Source organism: Schistosoma haematobium, chromosome ZW, assembly GCF_000699445.3.
Source record: "Schistosoma haematobium chromosome ZW, whole genome shotgun sequence".
NCBI classification, from domain to species: domain Eukaryota; kingdom Metazoa; phylum Platyhelminthes; class Trematoda; order Strigeidida; family Schistosomatidae; genus Schistosoma; species Schistosoma haematobium.
In genome coordinates, this window is record NC_067195.1 from 61810781 (window position 1) to 61830399 (window position 19619).

At 38.1% G+C, this 19619-nt stretch overlaps 1 protein-coding gene across 1 annotated transcript; it reads left to right on the top strand.

Moving 5' to 3' along the window:
* Positions 1-6812: 6812 nt before the first annotated feature.
* Positions 6813-16612, top strand: MS3_00004086 (uncharacterized protein). The gene is made up of 7 exons (XM_051211974.1): positions 6813-6978; positions 7011-7073; positions 7108-10168; positions 11116-12019; positions 13313-13609; positions 14277-14397; positions 15099-16612. Exons 4-7 carry the CDS (start codon positions 11904-11906, stop codon positions 15495-15497), a joined length of 933 nt encoding a protein of 310 aa, XP_051072106.1. The 5' UTR covers positions 6813-6978; positions 7011-7073; positions 7108-10168; positions 11116-11903; the 3' UTR covers positions 15498-16612.
* The last annotated feature ends 3007 nt before the right edge of the window (positions 16613-19619 follow it).

Sequence of the window (19619 nt, forward strand, 5' to 3'; positions counted from 1 at the left end):
TGATCGGATATAGATGAATTACACCACGTTTCCGTATTAAGTACAATGGTTGGGTTTACAAGGAATAAAAGAGTTTTAAGATGAATAATTTTATTAGACAGAGAGCGGGCATTGAACGAAAGAATAAGAAACTCAGAGTCATCATAGTGAAGCAGGTTAGAGTATAAATCGCAATTGGTAGTTCCATGAATACTCATAGGATTAGCTAAGGTAAGAGTCGTGTTGCGAGGGGAAATAGATTCAACCACTTTGTCATCATGTGAAATATGTTTATCGTTGCCGGCAGGAAAGCCGGCGGAATTACAAAAAAATTCTTCTCATTGCTATTGGATATAACGTCTGATAAGGGCATACTGTACATATTGGGAGCCGGACCAAGAAGGCTATCAGGTCTATGGTTGTGACCAAGTGGCCAATTACAATTCAGATAACTATTTATACCTGACGTATGGGCAACGTGTTTAAGACGTTTATTTCCAAGGTTTGTGGTTGATTTCGGCTTCTTCATAAGTTGGAGAGGATTGTGTACTGTTAAACATACTTGCGATGGTTTGCGAGGTTCGAATATATCAACGTTAAGTGTGTGGTCAGTTATATGAATGTTATGATTAGTTTTCCTGTTATCCGTTGCACAGTTACTGTAACTGGGTGTTGCACTAACAGGGGTTTGGATTGTGTTATCCCATTCTTCTTCAGCACAACTACTTCGGGTTGAATCTAAGTCAACATTCTTAAGAGTATGGACACCACCTACATCGGGATTACTTTCTTCTGGGTTTTGAACTTTATGAGATTCAGAAGAGTTTTTCGGTGGCGGCAAAGTTGTTAAGCTAGACGTCCTCTTAGAATCGGACTTAACGTTACAACCATTAGGATTATGATGCGTTTGAGAGTTTGAAGCTGATGGTCTGTAGTTATCTCTTCCTGCTTTTCGCTGGCATGGTGTTTTGTCCGGAAGAGTCTTAATATCCTTGAAAATCTGTTTTTGTCTCAATGAATTGGAGGAATTTAAAAATTCACTGGCGTCTACAGATGAGTTGAATTTGAACAAGATCGGTGAGTGCATACCAGGATGACTTCTTTTTAATCTTGTGCATACACATGGTACGTGTGTCATATTGCTGGCTCTAAGCAGACTAGATTTGATATTTTTGAGGGCATGTGTATCCGGTATATTAAACACAATTGCATTGCTAGATCGTCTTATTCTTTCAAATACCTCTGATGCAACACGATCTAGGAAAATATTTATGTCATTCATTTGATCTGGAGTCTCTGTGAGGTTGGGGTTGATGAGATATTTAAGCGGATTGAGAATGTTCATGTCTACTTGCAACTTTTTTATGGCATCCATATAGTTGCAGTTGCGATTATCATCACTGTTTACCATCAGAGTTTTCAACATGTCTGGAATGGAGACAACTGGTAAAAGCCTGTCTGCTTCCGGATGAACGGAGTGGCACGTCTCGTTGAAACTGTTGGAAATCGTATCAGTAGAGGTGTTAAATTGTGTCGTTTTCCTACGTTTGGCTGAACGCCTAGGAGCAGGGGTCTTCATTTTCTTTTGTGACATGATAAAGTGACGTATAGCAAGTGGTTTGAACAGAATGTTGGAAATAGGGGTGAAAAAATCAATTCCGAGGGCTCAAGTTAGTCTAAAAATCAAAATCTATGTTTTAACCAAGAGTGAATGTATCGTGAGGATTAGTGGTGTTAAAAACAAAAGATGACAATGGCAGGAAGATAGTAGTGGAGATGAAGTATTTATGTCAGTATCAGTGTGGAGGCAAAATAGAATATAAAGGAGCAAGTTGTATAAATTTTAACATATATGACACGAAAGATAGCCTTATATAGTAAAGTAATTTAGAAATGTCGATAATTAGTATCAAACAATCAAAAAAAGTACGGTATGTGATACATATATAAACTGAAAGTCCGTATTAGTAAAAATTGGGAGGTGCAGAGATAAGTAGTTTAGAAGATTATTACCGTCTAAAGTTATTATGTTACTTCTTAAACAAATATACGAAACAGCTTTTTGGAAAAAAAAACACTGTCAAAAAAACAAACTATGACAGACTCACCGAATTGGACAGGTAATTTCTGAAATGAAATAATTTATAGTATCCAAATACGATTTAAATGATAGTTAATAAAATAGTGAATACAGTCCTTTAACATACACGGTTATATATATTTCTTGATATTAGGTAGAGGTTTGAATAGATCCTGTAGATACATAAAGTACGTGGGTTAAAGCATTCAAATACGATATAATCATACATTCCTTAAGAATTAGAATACAGATATGAAATGCAAATCTTCGTCAAATATGATTATATACGGTTTCAAAGTATAGTTTGATCGTATAGTCAAAATGAATATATGTATTTATATGATTATGAATTATTGTATGAATATGATCATAAATACTGTAAGTTGAACTCAGAACTTATCATATGGCATGAAATTCAGAGTTTATATGTTAATAGTTAAGAATAGAGTTATTTTCCATAATTCCAAGAAAAAAAATAATTCATCCAGCTATGCGAGAATCCTAGAAAAGTGAAACTAAAAACCTCGGCCTGAAAGTAACGTCCAGTCCGTAGCGCGCGGGTGAATTTGAAACACCAACTGATGATGAATGTGATGTTTGACAGGTAACCGAATAATCGCAAACAGGATCAAAAACTCCTGATGTCGCTGGTGCTGATAAACGTCCCGTCGGATATATCATCAAGAGCGGATATCCAACAGCTGACAGAAATGAAGTCGATGAGAGAGAAGTCTGGGGTACTGACCCATAGAGTGGAATAGGAATCAGGTAAGGCACGTTGTTAAGCTTCCCCGGGACCGAACGATCATGAGTTGTCATGCAACCCAAGTTTGCAGCTTGACTGATGTCACTTGGACCCCATAAGTTGGTTGGAGAGTACATTTGTTCTGAATTTTCGGGGCCAGGTATGCCATAGTGCGCTGCTGCTACAGGGGTGCCAGATGTCTGCTGTGGGCGTTGAGGGCGAGCAGATTTTGAGTACCGCATATGGCGAACGAACGGACGTGGAGACACTGGTGGACCTTCTGTCTTTGTGTGCTGTAGGACTGTATGCGTCGGTTTGTCATGTTTGAAACTCGGTCGTAATAAGTCTGGAAACTGATTAGGTAAATTGACGTATTTGTCGTTATCGTCATGAGGTTTGACTAATAAATGTATCGAAGTTTCATTTGATATAATTCCTCTAATTTCCTTACTCTGTTCGGCAAGGACAAGTTTCCTATTTCTGACGTCTACCAGTATTTTGTGGAATTGCAGAAAATCAATGCCGATTATAGGAATGAGGACGTCCGCTATGATGAAACTCCATGAAAAACTAGATTTAGGACCGAAATTTAATTGTAGCCGCCTTCTGCCGTACGTCTTGATGTCAGACCTGTTTGCAGCTTGTAGTTTTAGTTTGGGGTCAGGTGTGTTTTTCTCGAGTGCAGTGGGTAGTACTACACTAACCTCTGCCCCAGTGTCGACTAAAAACTGTGTGCCGGTTCTTTTGTCTGTAACATGTAATAGACGACTGTCTTGAGAATTGTGGTCAGTGAGTGCAGTCGTCATTAACCTGCGGTCTTGACGTCCCTTTTTCTGTGTGCTTGCAAAGTTACAAGGCGGAGTACATTTTCTAGCTTGTTTGCCATATGTTCTATGGTACCAACAAATATTGTGTCTGGTAGTGCTTGGACTACGTCGTCTACGGCTTGTGGATGTTCCTCTACGCTAGCTATGGGAGGCATTCAATAATTGGATCTGAGCTATCTGTTTCGTAAGGGTATCAACTGATCGTCGTAACTCGGCGATCTCGTCAGTTGAGCCTGATTGGATTTGAGATACAGGGTGAGTCTTAGACTGTTCGTAAATTCTGTCGGCTATGTCTGCTAGCCTATCAAAATCGACGTCTTCGTCTCCAATTGCAAGTATCTGTTGAATGTTTTGAGGGAGACGTCTGAGCCACAATTGATATAATAGACGTCTGTCTATTGTACGACTTCCTAATAAGTTTGTCATGTGGCGTTTTAACTGTGATAGTGTATTGTCACCTAGCTCCACGTTGGCTAAAAGTTGATCAATTGTCTTTTGGTCGGTGAGAGATGTGACACGAATGACCACTCTTTTTAGACAATCGAATGGTGAATCAGGATCCGGCTTAAAAACGACATCAGGCACTTGTTCAATGACGTCGTCCGGCAGCAGTGAGTTTGCGTAACTAAATTTCGTACTCTGATTTGTGATTTTGTTTGCAACAAAAAAGCTTTCTAAGCGAGCAAACCAGAGTTCAGCCTTTCGTGGATTAAAAATAGGTAAAGGTACAGAAATGGCACCCACGGAAATAGATTTAGATGATAGGCTTAGCGAATTATCAACTGACATGGTACGAAGGAGCAATAATAATAATAAACTGAGGTTTGAAATATACAATATGAAGAAATCAAAAATAACAACAACAAAAATTATATAAGACTCATCAAAGAGAAAAACTGTCACTTTGGGTATAAACATGAGAATATACGGCAATAATTCCAAAGGGACAATGTTATGAGTAAATTTATTATGACTCGATGGATTGTTATTAATTATAATAATAATTCCAATATGATACGCTTGAGGAGAATTCAGCGGACTTTGTAGGAAAATGGTGCGCGTTCTAAAGGCGGGTCACCAATATGTTGAAACGGCGGCTAATGTCCTCTATATCTGACTCCAACAAATAATATCCCGTAAACTGAGTATTTAAGGTAGGCTTAATCTCCTAGTAGAATTACTGATTTACTCGAGATTATTGAGAAGCCTGAACACCAGTTGTAGAGATAATTTATTGTTAATGATTAATAAAAATCCGCAAGCGTACAGCGAGCAAGCACACGATGAAACAAAGTGAGTGAGTGAGAGTGTTAAAAATCTATATATATATTTGAGAGTTAATCGGGTGTGGATAAATTATCGATTATCTGCACATTGCAACCGATAGGAGGATAGCGTAAGGGTTAATGTACAGACATGCATTCGACCATACACACCGAAATTAACATAGTGAATTAAGAGTCTGAAATGCATACAGAAATTAACATGATTTTACTTGCCCCCCCTAGCTGTAGGCGCTTAGTTACGCACCCGAATCAGATCACGAGTGTGAACACCGTGCTACTCATTACTTGAAACTGCCAGCCAGAAAACATCGAACGTTTCTCAATGTATTGACGACCTTCCGAATATACGTTCGGACCCCGTCATTTCTGAATATTGATATGACTGGATTGGTTTACTTCGATCATAAACGTGTTACGTGAGAGATCAAAACTCCAAAGTTTAAATGAACAACACGTGTTATGAAGATATCAAGAGGCATGGAATAGGATGAAGGAATGCAAATGGCGAAAGACTTGCAAATGCATGTGCTTTCAACAAAATGGTTATACGCAGCATAATATCCCCTCTCCACGAACACATTCACAAATCTAAATGAGTATCACTGGACCACAAAACAGAGAACCACAGTCACTTTTATTTGCATCATCGAAAAATTCAGAAGGACAGTGGTAAACGTGAAGACAAAGAGGAGGAATGACATTGCTTCAAACCACTACCTAATTGGGAACAAGATGAACGTGAAGCTGAAGAAGCACTGGACAACTGAAGAGTCAACATTACAAAGGTTCGTTACACCCTTCCTTCGAGGTACTTACAAACTCAACGAAATCAGGACATCTCATGTTAACAAATTCCAAGCCTTACAAGATCTACTCGGTGGGGAGGAGACTGTTATGGAGAGTAACTTGAAAGGGACTAAAGAGGCACTGACTCTAACGTATCAGTAGGTTCTGAGCAGTAAGAACCACCAGCAAAAAGTGTGGATCTCTGTTGAAACCATGCCCAAGATTAAAGAAAGGAAGAACAAGAAGACAGCAACTAACAATAGTTGATCAAGAACAGCAAAAGTCAAGGTATAAGCTGAATGTATATAAGCAAACAGTAAAGTGAGTAGGAATATTAGAGATGACAAGCAGTAATATGTGGAAGACATAGCAATCACGGCGGTATGTCCTCTACAGAAATAAGCAACTTGTTAGACAATAAACAAAATGGCACAGTGATGACCCCTGGTTGTGCCAAACAAATACTGTTAAGTAAAGCCATTAATACTAAAGTAGATAATCATAATTCATAACAAACTGTTAGGAAGGGTTGGACAGAGTTGAGTGATAATGAAAATTCAATGGATGCTATTTGTGATGACTTTAGTAAAGTAACTGACAATTCGACATGTTATAGGACCTTATCAAATCCAATAAACCTTGAAGTTTACGGGCGCAAATACATCTGCATTGGTGTACGGCCTTACTGAGACCTAGAATTAAAACAGTTCAGCCCGTAATTCCCCCTTTAAAAAGCGAACAAGATGTCTTGTGAAAGGAAGAAGGGAAAGCTACATATGAAGTTCTAGAATTCAGAGATTCACCACACTTAGTAGATTTAGAGATCTCAGACTTCCTAATACTGTCTTGCCGCTGACTAATAGTTGACCTGATTTTAAACGGTACTAAGAAATGATTTCGAACCTGACATATCTCCCCAGTTTCCTTTGAAATGGGTCGAAGCAACTCGAGGAACATATCAGTTAAGTTTAAAAGCCAGGAAAACGAGACACCTTTTAGTTATACATGTTGTTCTACCGAGTAATCAACTCATGGAACACGCTACAGGAAGAAGTGGGATATTTACCCTTAGCTGACTCGTCTAAGAGAATACTAGACGGTCACAGAAGCTTGGCAGAAGATAAATGACATGGGCCGTTAAGCCTATGTCCCGAATACACACAGCTGAGTTTGATTCAGAATTCGTTAAAATTTTGTTCGTTCTTCAGTACATTCCTGCGCTTCGTTTGAAGATCCACGTCTCTACGCGTCCCAATGAAGGTCAAAAGTAATAAGGTAACATCTTTGTTATTTTGAGCTCTCCCTAGCCTCTTACGGCTTCAATTTGCAGGAAAAAATGTTCGAAATTAAAAAGGCGTGATAAAACTGAGGTGAGGTGACGTATAGTTCACAACTTGAAATTAGCGACTTAAGAAATTGCTCCAATCCAAGGCAGAACTTTCTAAGAATCAGAATGAAACCATCCAGACTAAGGCAAGACGTTAATATTTTCGGTTATTCTTGCTTAAACCACTATTTTACGTCTTTCTGACCTATTTTTACCACTTTATTTGGAATTTTCATTCTCAGAGGACTGTTCAAACGAAATATAATGTTGTCAACAGCAACTAATTCACGACTGTAGCTCTTCAATAACGTTGTTGTACTGGGACTAGACGTTTGACATACGCGCTGACTATGTAGTCAGGTATAGACTTCCGTGAAAACCACACCAAAAATTCTACAACAATCAATCCCATTAATTTATATTGCTTCAAATTATATCTACGATGCATAAGCCTTTCAGTCACTACTCATACTGCTACTACTACTACTGTTCTTGAATTTTATCTCTGCTAATGGAGTGTAGCAATATGAACCAGTGTACATATGTACATACAAGCCCCCAAATGCCCTTCTACGGACGAGGGAGAGTCAGCTCTCCCACTCGAAATGCTCTCAAGTGGCCACGCGTACGCAGCCACTGCCAGAGAATTCCTGCTCACTGCCTTCTCGCGGCAAGGGTGTTGTTTACGAAATTTAGAGGACGAAAAGTGAATGTCCAGCGCCTTGAACGGGTTGGTGGATATGGAGAGTTCACCTAGGGGAGTTAGAAAACCCTGATTCCAAACCGATGTCGCACATGGGCTCCAATATCATAAGGGAATAAATGGAGTGTGAGCCAATTGTTGGTCACCGGCTACCATGGGACTGCATCTCCTGACGTTGCTGCACTGCTTTGTGGATTAGACCTGTAGGTCGAAGGCCCCGGGCATGGCCCCTTAAGAAGACCATCTGCTTTGTAGTGGGCACCCGGGCAGTATCAAAGCCCACACAAATCAAGTGACTTGTGTGATGTATATGTATTTGGTGCCTCCTTGTAACAATATTTGTGTTCAAATAAAACACAAATAAATAATTAACGTACAACATACGTATCCAAAATTATCCTTTGATTGTCAGCTATCAGTCTACAGGCTTCGGACATGCACTATTTCTAGTCCTATCGTCCTCTCAACCAGACCACTATTGGGATCCGAAATTCATCATAGTTGTTCAGATGTATCAATTTCCTACATCCATTCCAACCGCCTTTAAGGTATACTATGTGTATGCCAGGCATAAAATTATACATTTTACTTTAAACCACACCGACAGATCATCTAAACAAGAGAGAAAGGATTTGAACCTGGGATTCAGTAGTTAAAAATCCTATTTTGAACCGTTAAGCTGTCTCGCTAAGTCTTACCATCCACCAACAGACTTCGGCATATAATTTCACGAACTAAAAGTTTCAGTTGATAAAATTTTTCAGTTTCACTGTTAGTTAAAACTAATCACCCACATCGAAACAATTATCGCTCTTAGAGCTTTAAAAAAACACAAAAAATCGATATTTTTTCACTCAAAACATGCAACCTCTTCAAGTAGCTGTTAACTACTATTTTAATTAAACCTCTATCAATGATAACTCGTTTTATAGTCCTTGCACTCAAAAGACATTTCATTCAGTTAGTCAATTTTCATTTGATAATAGTCACATGATGCGTCTGACCCTGTTTCAGTGGATGAATTGGGAATTTCTCTGAATACATCAGGTCCACGTGATCAACTACTGGAAACGGCTGTAAGTAGAAGTGAGCCTAATGAAGAACTAAATTTGGACGATACAATGACAAAGAGTTCTTCTGGGCATATTAAATTGGTAAGCTCTATCTTGGATATAAACAACTTTTTATTATTATGACATTGCTTGATACTTTAGAACGTCAAGAAATACCTCATATATGAGAAAACAACCACGATATGGTCAAACGGGATGAGGATAGTCATAAAAACATAAATGTTAAAAGAGTTCAGGTCAGTATCCAATCAAGATTAGTCTCAGTAAGTCGGCAAATACATCTTACTGTTTGCGATAAGTATAATAAAAAACAATAAGATTCCCCCTGGTTTCTATCTTAAACCATATCTGATGATATATGAAACCACTGAGTCACATATTATCTAGGTGTTTTTCCGGGGAATCGTGTTAAATCAACGATTACTAACCGAATCTATGTATCCCTATTTTTCGTGACTGCATCATAAAATTATAGTTTTTACCGCTCCGTTCTGACATGGGCAAGTGAGATACGACATAGGTGTTGCTGGAACAACACACCAAAACGCCATTGTTTCAAGACAGTTGAATTTACTAAATGATCGTTTCTGTGGGCGAACACGAGTCGGTAAAACAGCATCACTTCTACGGTGTGGCCACTAAATACGAGTAGTTTTTCAGAGACAGCTATGATTCAATGGAATTGATAAATGGGAATCGTCAGCCCAGAAAAGCCAGTTTTCACAAGTAAATGGGACGATTTAAACATTATGCCAAAATAGAGTAACAAAAACTAACAAATCTGATTTTCTTACTAAGTGTGATGAACTTTCCTTTCTTTGGTAGGATGACAACGATATGGTTTTGACCTCTTCGGATCAAAACAATAAATATCTTTTTGAACCATATAAACCTATAAATGTTGCTTTAAAATCCGAACTCAGTAAAGTATATGAGGCACTCATATCATTGTTATCGTGTTTGTAGAGTGCTTATGCTCTTGAAGTATACAATCTGAAGCGGATATTGAATTTCTTGTCAGTAATCTCTATAGTTTAAGTAGATCTGATAGAAATGTAGTACTTAGTGAACAAGGTTCTAATAAACCTCAACCTTTGTCACATCACTTATTGTTTTGTTATCTTTATGTTCAGTATTGAGATACTCATGTTTCCATAAATTAGACGTATTTTGTGCACAGTTTGGCCATGTTTGTACTTGGATCCCACTAATGCTCCAATTTAAACTACTGTTGTCTTCCAATAGGTAGATTCAAAGTGCACTGAAAAGCTAACAAAGTCCCAAAGAAAACGACGTAAAAAGCAAGAAATGTTGAAACTGAGGAAAGCTGCCAAAGCATCCGTTCCTAAGCCAGAACCAAAGGTAGTGGTAACTAACTCTTCAGTATTTGTCGATATTGATTATTGAAATTTTTATATTTTCGATGCTTGGATTTATACATTTATTAAGTGTTAGTTATTATTAGATAAACGATCAGTTTATTACCTCCACTCCACTCACCAGCGTTATTATTAGTTCTACAATGTAAAATAGACATATTCGGTAAGTTAAACCCCTAGCATTTTAACTAGTGTCCTTCTAAATTTTTCGTCAATTACAGTAACCGTTGTGTCTTGTTCAGTCAACCCAAATTAACAAGTGACCTCTAAGTTTTAAAGCTATCAGCGTTTACACGTGATTCAGAATTTTATTATGATGGTTAATAACATTGATATTGCACTACTGGTCCCAAACGTTTAGCTCTTTATCTAATTTCAAATCTTCAGGTTAAGTAATAGAATGCTGATGATGAAATGTTCCTGAATAGACAAAGACAGGTTCAGAGTGTGTTACGCTTGATGGAATAGGGTCATAATTAATTTGAGTTAAACCATGGCACTAATCTGTTGGAGAGTCCATGGAAAATAACTTAAAATCAATTGCAATAATACTTTTGTATCAATATCAGCATACTTCTCCACATACATCTGAGAATTCTAGAATTCTTGTTTTTGTTTTATATCTTTTGTTCTGTTGGTGTGGGAGCACACTAAATTCTTGCCAAGTCTAGATCCTACTTCACCTCTTTCTGTGGTACTAAAAAGTCAAACTATTCCTAGTAAATCTGTAAGTTGTGACAATTTTATAGTCTACAAACCATAATAAAAATTTCAACAACAACATAGCCTTTCAAAATATTTCTAAGATATCTTATTTGAATTCACTGTGTATTACGTTCCACTCAAATTACTGAAATATCTACGACCGTTGTATATAGAATTCATACATTGAGTTAAATTATTTTTGTTCTGACCACGCTTCTATTTTAGGAACCCCGTACTTCATCAAGTGTCGTACTTCCAGAACGTAAAGCTTATGTATCATCTTTGGATACAGATGAAAAACTCTTAGATGCTATTCGGGATCGATTAGGTAATCGTTTTTATTAGGTTTCGTTGTCAGAATAATGTTTTATGTACCTTTCATTCACAGTTTATTGAATTAATCTTGACTAATAAACCACATTCTCACTTGTCATTTATACATGTTTTCTAGTTATTTAAAGTTCTTGAAATCGACCACAAAATACCTGATAAGTAGTCAGGCTAATATCTGTTCAGTAATAAATCTTTGTTGGTGTGCCTAACTAGCGTTGTTTGAATGTGCTACGGAAGGTAGGTAATTTCACTCATGGGATTTTCTCAGCCTTATAACCTGTACTGTACTAACTGAGTGGAGACCAGATGTTCATCGTGAGGCTGTTAATTGTTCCAAAACTAAAACCGAAGGCAATTTTTGTAGATTTCTGTAATGTATTAGCTGTGAGAGCGTGTTTTTTATCTAGAGTAATGGCGATCTTCAAAAACAGCTGATATGATGCAACATGTTTTCCTCGGAATAAAAACCTCGAATTATGCGTAAGAAAAACCGATCACTTTCACCTCTTCTGTTGCTTTACTTAATTGCTATTTTTATCACAGGATTGTTTGTCTTATTCACCTTTGATTAGAAACTTCAAGTTATATATTTGTATCTACTTATTGACTGGCAAATTTATATTTAAGTTAATAGTACTATTAAATTTCACAATTTGCTTTCTTGTGTATATGAAGTTGAAATGTACCAACACACTCTAACTATACGTCCGTTGCCAAGAAATTGTCCTGTAAGTCTGATCAAGGATCTTTTCCCGTCATCAGTCAATGTTCGTATCCCGCAAAAATGCAATTCTCGGTAAGACAGTCTTTTGACTTATCATATTTCGTGATTATGCTACTTAATTTTTATATTAGCATGTAATAGAGTCTCATTCTTTATGTAAACTATTATTGTTTGCACGTAACTGCGTTACCATTATGAAGTTATTTTTTACATAGTTAGGTAATTGTTACAGCGAGTCGTATATGAACAAAATATAACTTCGAGTCTTTAGGGAATATTTTTCCGGATATCAAACTAATACAAAAGACTTGTAATGGAAAATTGACCAAGTGTATTCAAGATTTCGTACATATGACATAACTTTATTTTTCATCCTGATCTAGTCCTTACCTTCATTTATTTCAGACAGGTTTTTATAATTAGCTTTAACATTCCTAATTTTTATTGGGAAAATAACACAATCTAGGTTCGCCAAATTAAGTATGGTTAAGTATTTTAAGGATGTCATTGATTTTCTTCAAAATTTACAGTTATTTACGTATTTGTTTCTTTTCGGTGACCAAACAACCTAAGAATACTTAGATAGCCCATTGAGATTACCAGACACCACGTAATAAATATGGCTGAGATCTAAATTTATGGAGTTAAAAGGATTTTGTAAGCTTTTGGCATTATAAGGTATTAGCGTTATAAAATCAACTTTGTAGTAATGTAGAATATTAACATCAGTGTTATATCCCGACGAAACTAATGAATGGTGACTGTTGGGATCTATTTGTGAACTAATACTATACATATATTTTTACTGTATGATTGTTAAGTAACTAAACTATGCACATTCATATTCCTCGTATTATCAGCTTTATTTTTACCTATAGAATATTATTATACGACTTACCATTCTTAGGTTATGTCCAGTCTATTAATTGACGTCTCCCACAATCGCAGCCACTTTTGGCTAGATCTTATACAGATGTTATTTTCTATTTTACGTGTGATGTGATCTGTCTGGTTCGTATATAAATCCAGTATGTTTGAAATATATGATTCATATCACGGAGGCTGAGATTGGTGTTCCGAACACAACAGGCAATGCTAGGCAGGAGGAAGGACTGATAAGGACTCTAGACTGCTCGTACAAGCTTGTGCGTCATTGGTCCGGTCGATAAGTCACTGTTCTCTAATTGTCGGTATCATTACGTTATATATTAATAGAGCGCAAGGCCACAAGTTGTAACAATCAGGAAAAACGTTGGATGATGTACCTCACTAAAACGGTTAAGTTTAGAATATTGCTTTCATAAATCAAACTTGTTCTAGTCAAATTTCGGTGTTATTTATTTTATCTTTGTATCAACTTATTAGATTTGGTTTTGTGAAATTTCGAAATCACGATGAACTGGTTGCAGCTCAAAAATCTGTTTCTGGTAAACTGTTGAACGGTAAACAAATTAAAATTGAAATTTGCTCACTAAACGGACCTGATAATGTTGATAAAAGTAAATGGACTGAACCCCTACAAAGAAAATTGTCAGATTTCGATATGCGTTCTCTTCATGTCCTTCATTTGCCTCGGGCGACGACTCGTTTTGACTTGGCTCAAGTATTTCCGAAAGCTGTAGGTATTCGTATGCCAACATATGATGATGGATCGTGTCGAGGGTAAGAATAAGTACTAACCTCATTTAAGAATTTATATAAATTCCAGTTGAGATGAAAACTATGGTATATAATCTGTTTTATTGTTGTGCGAAAAGGGTTGCTAACATTGGCTGAAGACGGCATGACAGGTATGGAATCTTGTTAGTCAATACCAAATATGTTCATGCGAAAAGAATGTTGTACTACGAGGTCAAATATTACGCAAAATAATGTTTTTGTCCGGAACCCGAAGAATTTACATGATATATAGTGTCCCTCACTTTCGTACGAAAATATCCATGTTATCGAAAAGTAGTTTTGTTGACGTTTTCTACTACTGATAGCAACACTCAATGTCTGATAGATTGCAACTCTTGACCGTCTTACTTCAGCTGTTGCTTATTACCTTATTCATCAAATAAATATTACTTGTTGGTTGACATCTATTTTACATTCGCTATCTCTCGGTTATAGATCGAATGTTTATTCTTTTTTTAACTGAAGACTAAAGCTGTCTCACTATTCATCACTTCTATTTATTTCACAGACTTAAAACAAAGTTGGTTAATAGTTCTAATTTGTATGGCAGTTTTGATAGATAATTAGCTTGAATCATATAATTTTGGTGAGTATTGCATGTTTGGTTTTAAAATATTTAAATTCCTGATTCTGCTATTTCTTTATCAAGGTATTGCACTCTAACCTACCACTCACGTCATATTGCATTAAAAGATTTTGAATTAAGACACGGAACATTTATTCACGGAGAATCTATCTATGTTATGTTCCTACTTAAAAATCTAAAGAAAGTACGTCCCGTTTATTTTTTAAAATCTGAGTTTATTGTGTAAAAAATAGTCTATGGACTGCTTTTTTTCTTAGGTATTAATCTTTCCTAATTTATTTAGCTTTCATAAAATCTGCTTTAGCACTCTGCATACTACACGGTCATGTCACATGCATGTCTCCTCATTCATTTCAGGCAATCAGATTCATTAACGATTCGAAGAGTTTAGCATCCTTCAAGCATCAAAAATTCAAGTGTGTTGATCAATAAAATTGTCTTAAAAGTTTCATCATCTCTTGTAGATTGCTGTATAACTAAACCTCATCCGTCTTTTCAACTTTTCAATCCCATGAAAGCAATCAGGCCACTTGAAGACTGTGAGTAGAACCTCCATAGCAGAGACTATAAACGCATGTTCATATGAAAGAATTTCGAATTTTTTTCCATCTACCGCAATAGGCTCTTTGCGAACACTGTTTATTGTGAAGCACAACAGAAATATATTTTTAGTTACCTTTCAGTACTAAATTTTGCACTTTGTTTTCGGCTTTTATTAATATGGCTCATCCGTCTAAGAAAAGTGTTCGTCGGGAGTTTTGTTACTTTTCCATTCTTTTGGTGTTTCTCATATATTTAATCTTAACATTATCAGAACTAGTTATCAATGTAAAAAGTCGGTTGATTTTAATTGACGACTTTTTATATTTTCTATGTTTTGTTTAGATCTCAATGAGAAATGCAAAACGTCATACCTCTGATATTTACCAGATGGATGTAGACAGTACTTCAGCACCTCATAAAGAAAAATGTGCCAAGGCAATAGTTGATCATCCCATGCCTATGTCTATTGATTCATTCGATCCTGAGTTTAAAATTGCTAAATCACCAGCAACATCTGGTAAACCAGTGAAAAAGAAGTCCAAAGTTGCAACAGTTCAGCGTGACATTCCAGATCCTCTAATAAATAAAAAATACCAGTTGAAGGAAAAGAGTGTCAAGCGAAAGTCATCATCTACTAGTATCTTTGATTCTTTATTTCAGTCTTCAACTGGAGCAAATGACAGGAAGCAAAAGAAAAAGACCAAGTCTAATATAAGAAATGGCAGAAAGTTCAAAAAATAACATTTGAAGAAAGTTTTTGTAGTAAATTATTGACAGAACTAAAGGTGAATTTTAATTGCTTTACGTGGAACAGTGAACAATAATACACTACATATTGTGGTTTCAGTTCAGTAATGTTAAATAACGCAATTATCAACGAATATAAGCTAATCTGACTACGGGTACAATTCGCTCATTCATTAGATAGAAGACCTTCTACCTGGACGGTCTTCAAATATTACAGTATCGTCAGTGTCATGTCTTTTTAGCTGTCACCACTATATATCCTCTGATTAGTAAAATACTTGATTAACGTTGAGAAGCAAAATATAATCTTGTCCAAAGTATTCCGATCATATCACTATTTGGTTTCATATGCTCTCCGTGTTAATAGATTTCATATTGTCTGATATTCCCCACTAATCATAATCGCTACAATGCCAAATGTACCGAACATGTAAAAATCTTGATCTAGACGGAATTGCACTTAAACATTATGTGGTTTTTGTCTTTCAATGGCATTACTTACGGGATTAGACGTCTGAATGAAATATGGACCTGATTACCAATAATCTACGATTTGTCTTTTTGTGCTGAAAAATATTTCCTATCAGCACATTGTTGTATCTTGAGAAAAAGGGCTGCTACGTATTTATTAAGGCTGGATGGCGAAAGTCAGCTCTCCCACTCGAAATGCTCTCAAGTGGCCACGCGTACGCAGCCACTGCCAGAGAATTCCTGCTCACTGCCTTCTCGCGGCAAGGGTGTTGTTTACGAAATTTAGAGGACGAAAAGTGAATGTCCAGCGCCTTGAACGGGTTGGTGGATATGGAGAGTTCACCTAGGGGAGTTAGAAAACCCTGATTCCAAACCGATGTCGCACATGGGCTCCAATATCGTAAGGGAACAAATGGAGTGTGAGCCAATTGTTGGTCACCGGCTACCATGGGACTGCATCTCCTGACGTTGCTGCACTGCTTTGTGGATTAGACCTGTAGGTCGAAGGCCCCGGGCATGGCCCCTTAAGAAGACCATCTGCTTTGTAGTGGGCACCCGGGCAGTATCACAGGCCACACACAAAATGAAGGGACAGTAATTACAGGAAATACTGTTTTTGCTTCAATTAAAGTTATGACAATTCATTTTTATTTTTATATACTACCTCACTTATCTACCCTCTTCTATTCTCATTTTGTGTATCCTTATTTTTCTACTTATACAGCAACTCACCTATGGTGGAAACCCTATTTATTCTAAACGATTTCGAGTCACTGACCGGTCGAAAATGCTGTCACCCAATACAAACACTGAAACTACATATAGCATTCGAACTGGCTGCCTTCAACGTTCGCACACTAATGCAGATCGGACAACAGATAGGGTTGGCCATATCTTTAATAAGCCTTAGTATCGACGTCTGTTGTCTTACGAGACCCGTATTCAAGACTCTGGTGAAGTACTACAAATTCACTTTCCATCTGTTGCTTCAAAAAGCTTGTTCTACGTGCGTTTATCCGGGGACCCTGTGGCATCTTCGTCTGGTCTTGCTGGCAGCACTAATCGATTGGATCCCCATTAACAGTCGGTTATGTGCTGTTAGATTAGAAAGTTCCATCAAAGTGAGAAGAAATCGGCGTGAGAAACGATGTCTTTTCGTCATCTTCGCCCATTCTCCGACAGATTACAGCCCGAATGCCACCAAGGATGAGTTTTACCACCAACTAACAGTTCTACAGAAAGTTCATCAGACAGATATTGTAGTACTAGCCGGAGACTTGAATGCTCAGGTTGGGCGTCTAGGCACAGAAGAGAGTCGTTTAGGTGGCTGATGGGGACTTGTTGGTCGCAGGACAGATAACGGGGACTGTCTACTGCAACTGTGCACAGACCACAACCTGTTTCTGGCTAGCACTAACTTCTGACATAGTCATCGCCGATGTGTCATTCTTGTTCAACTTTGTCGTCGACGTACTTTTAGAGATAACACTCTCCTCGTCTAGATTTCCAGGGGTTGAACTTCTACCGAGAGGTTCACTTGTTGACTTAGAATATGCTGATGACATAGTTTTACTTGGTGAAGACGCTGACAAAATGCAGAGTCTTATGACCACTCTAATCAACAATGCAAGCATGTTCGGGATGCGATTCTCCCCCTCGAAATGCAAAATGTTGCTTCAGGATTGGGTTGCATTGACCTCCGAACTAATGATAGGGAGTGAAGTAATTGAGCGTGTCGATCGCCTCACTTATCTTGGGAGTCTCATCAGCTCTTGTGGTCTGGTGTGTGACGAAATCTCAGCACGGATACAGAAGGCTCGACTAGCTTTTACGAACTTGCGTCATTTATGGCGTAGGCGAGATATCCGCCCATCAACCAAAGGACGTGTTTACTGCGCAGCAGTTCGTTCCGTTCTACTTTATGGCAGTGAAACATGGCCGGTAAGAGTAGAGGATATTCGTAGGTTACTAGTATTTGATCATAGGTGTCTTCGAAATATTGCTCGTATATCGTGGGACTATCGAGTAAGTAATGCAGTTGTTAGGAAACGGGTAATAGGTAAGGATGGAAAATCAATTGATGACGTAGTGAAACTTCATCAGTTGAGATGGCTTGGACACGTGTTACGTATGCCCAACGACCGACTGCGTCTACGTGCGATGTTCAATGGTATAGGAGTAGATTGGAAGAAAGCTAGGGTTGGCCAGACCAAAACATGGCACGAGTTCATGAAGTCACTGACAAGTGGACTGAGTCATGTTGGTAGGTGTAGACTATCTGGTTTGGGACCGCGAGATGATAGCAACCGATGGTTAGAGACCCTGAATGACACGGCTCAAAATTTGATTGCAATGACACAGGGCATACACTCTTTATGTTCTCCCAAATTTTGATCTCTTTATTCCTCCTTGTCTCTTTTTTTTTCTCTTCCCCAATTTGTTTCACTGGATTATACTCTTTAAATAACATCTCCAAACACTAATTTTCCTGATTACTGCTTATACTCTTATTACCTCTACCACTACGGGATTTGAATCGACCACTGCATCTCTGTGCTAATGTGGTGTGACAACTCGAACTGATGTACGTACGTACGGAGTTCTACGTTGTTACTGACTGACTGACTGCCACCTGGCGTTCTTCCTCTGCATTCCAAGCCTGGACTCAGATTGATCACATAACGATCAGCTACCGCTGGCGTGGTTATGTACAAGACTGCCGTTTCTTTTGGAGTACCTATCTGGACTCTGATCATGCCCTGGTCTGCGCCAAACTTACCTTACTTTTCAGTGGCCAACGAAGTGACCGTCACCAAAGGATTGATGTCAGCAAGTTGGTTGCAACTTCTGTTGCAAGTAAGTATCGAACCAAGCTAGCTTCTAGGCTAGCTACCATTCCACCAAAAAGTATGGATGAGCATTGGTTGCAATTGCATGACGTCATTAAAATGGCTAGTAAAGTCACTTGTGGTTTCGCGAAACGTCCCGCTTATAAGCACTGGATTTCTTCAGGCTCCTTACAACACATTGAAGCTCGTCGGTCTACTCTGGGTGACCGTGAGTTTGACCACAAACGTAGGATGTTACGTAATGAAATTGAGAAAAGCTTGCGTAAGGACCGAGAAGCCTGGTGGTCAGAGCGTGCTAATGAGCTGGAAGCAGCAGCTGCATCTGGTAACTACCGGAAGCTCTTCCAACTCATCCGAGCCACTGGGAGCAAGAAGTCCGGTGTGAGCGAAATAGTGTGTGAGGATGACGGTACACCAATCACTAACATCCATCGACGTCTTGGACGATGGGCAGAATTCTTCGAAGGGCAGTTCAACTGGCCTGCTGCTCTGGCAACATCAGTCAGACTGTCCTGCCCTCCATGGCCGGTGATGACTGGTCCACCAAACGAGGCGGAATTCCGCAAGGAACTCCAACTCTTGAAGCGCTACAAATCACCTGGCCCAGATGACTTACCTCCGGCTCTTTTTAAAGATGGTGGTGACTTTCTGGCTAAGGAACTGACTGTGTTGTTTACAAAGCTCTGGGAACTAGAAAGTGTACCAACGTCATGGAATGAGTCGATAGTTGTCCCTATCTTTAAAAATGGTTCACGTCGTTCCTGTAACAACTATCGGGGATAAGTCTACTTCCGAT

Excerpts from the sequence above, each read along its gene's own strand:
- MS3_00004086 (XM_051211974.1), top strand. The coding sequence starts at position 11,904 with ATGTACCAACACACTCTAACTATACGTCCGTTGCCAAGAAATTGTCCT. Across the intron at positions 12,020-13,312 it reads CCGCAAAAATGCAATTCTCG|ATTTGGTTTTGTGAAATTTC; the intron begins GTAAGACAGTCT and ends TCAACTTATTAG. Across the intron at positions 13,610-14,276 it reads GATGATGGATCGTGTCGAGG|GTATTGCACTCTAACCTACC; the intron begins GTAAGAATAAGT and ends TTCTTTATCAAG.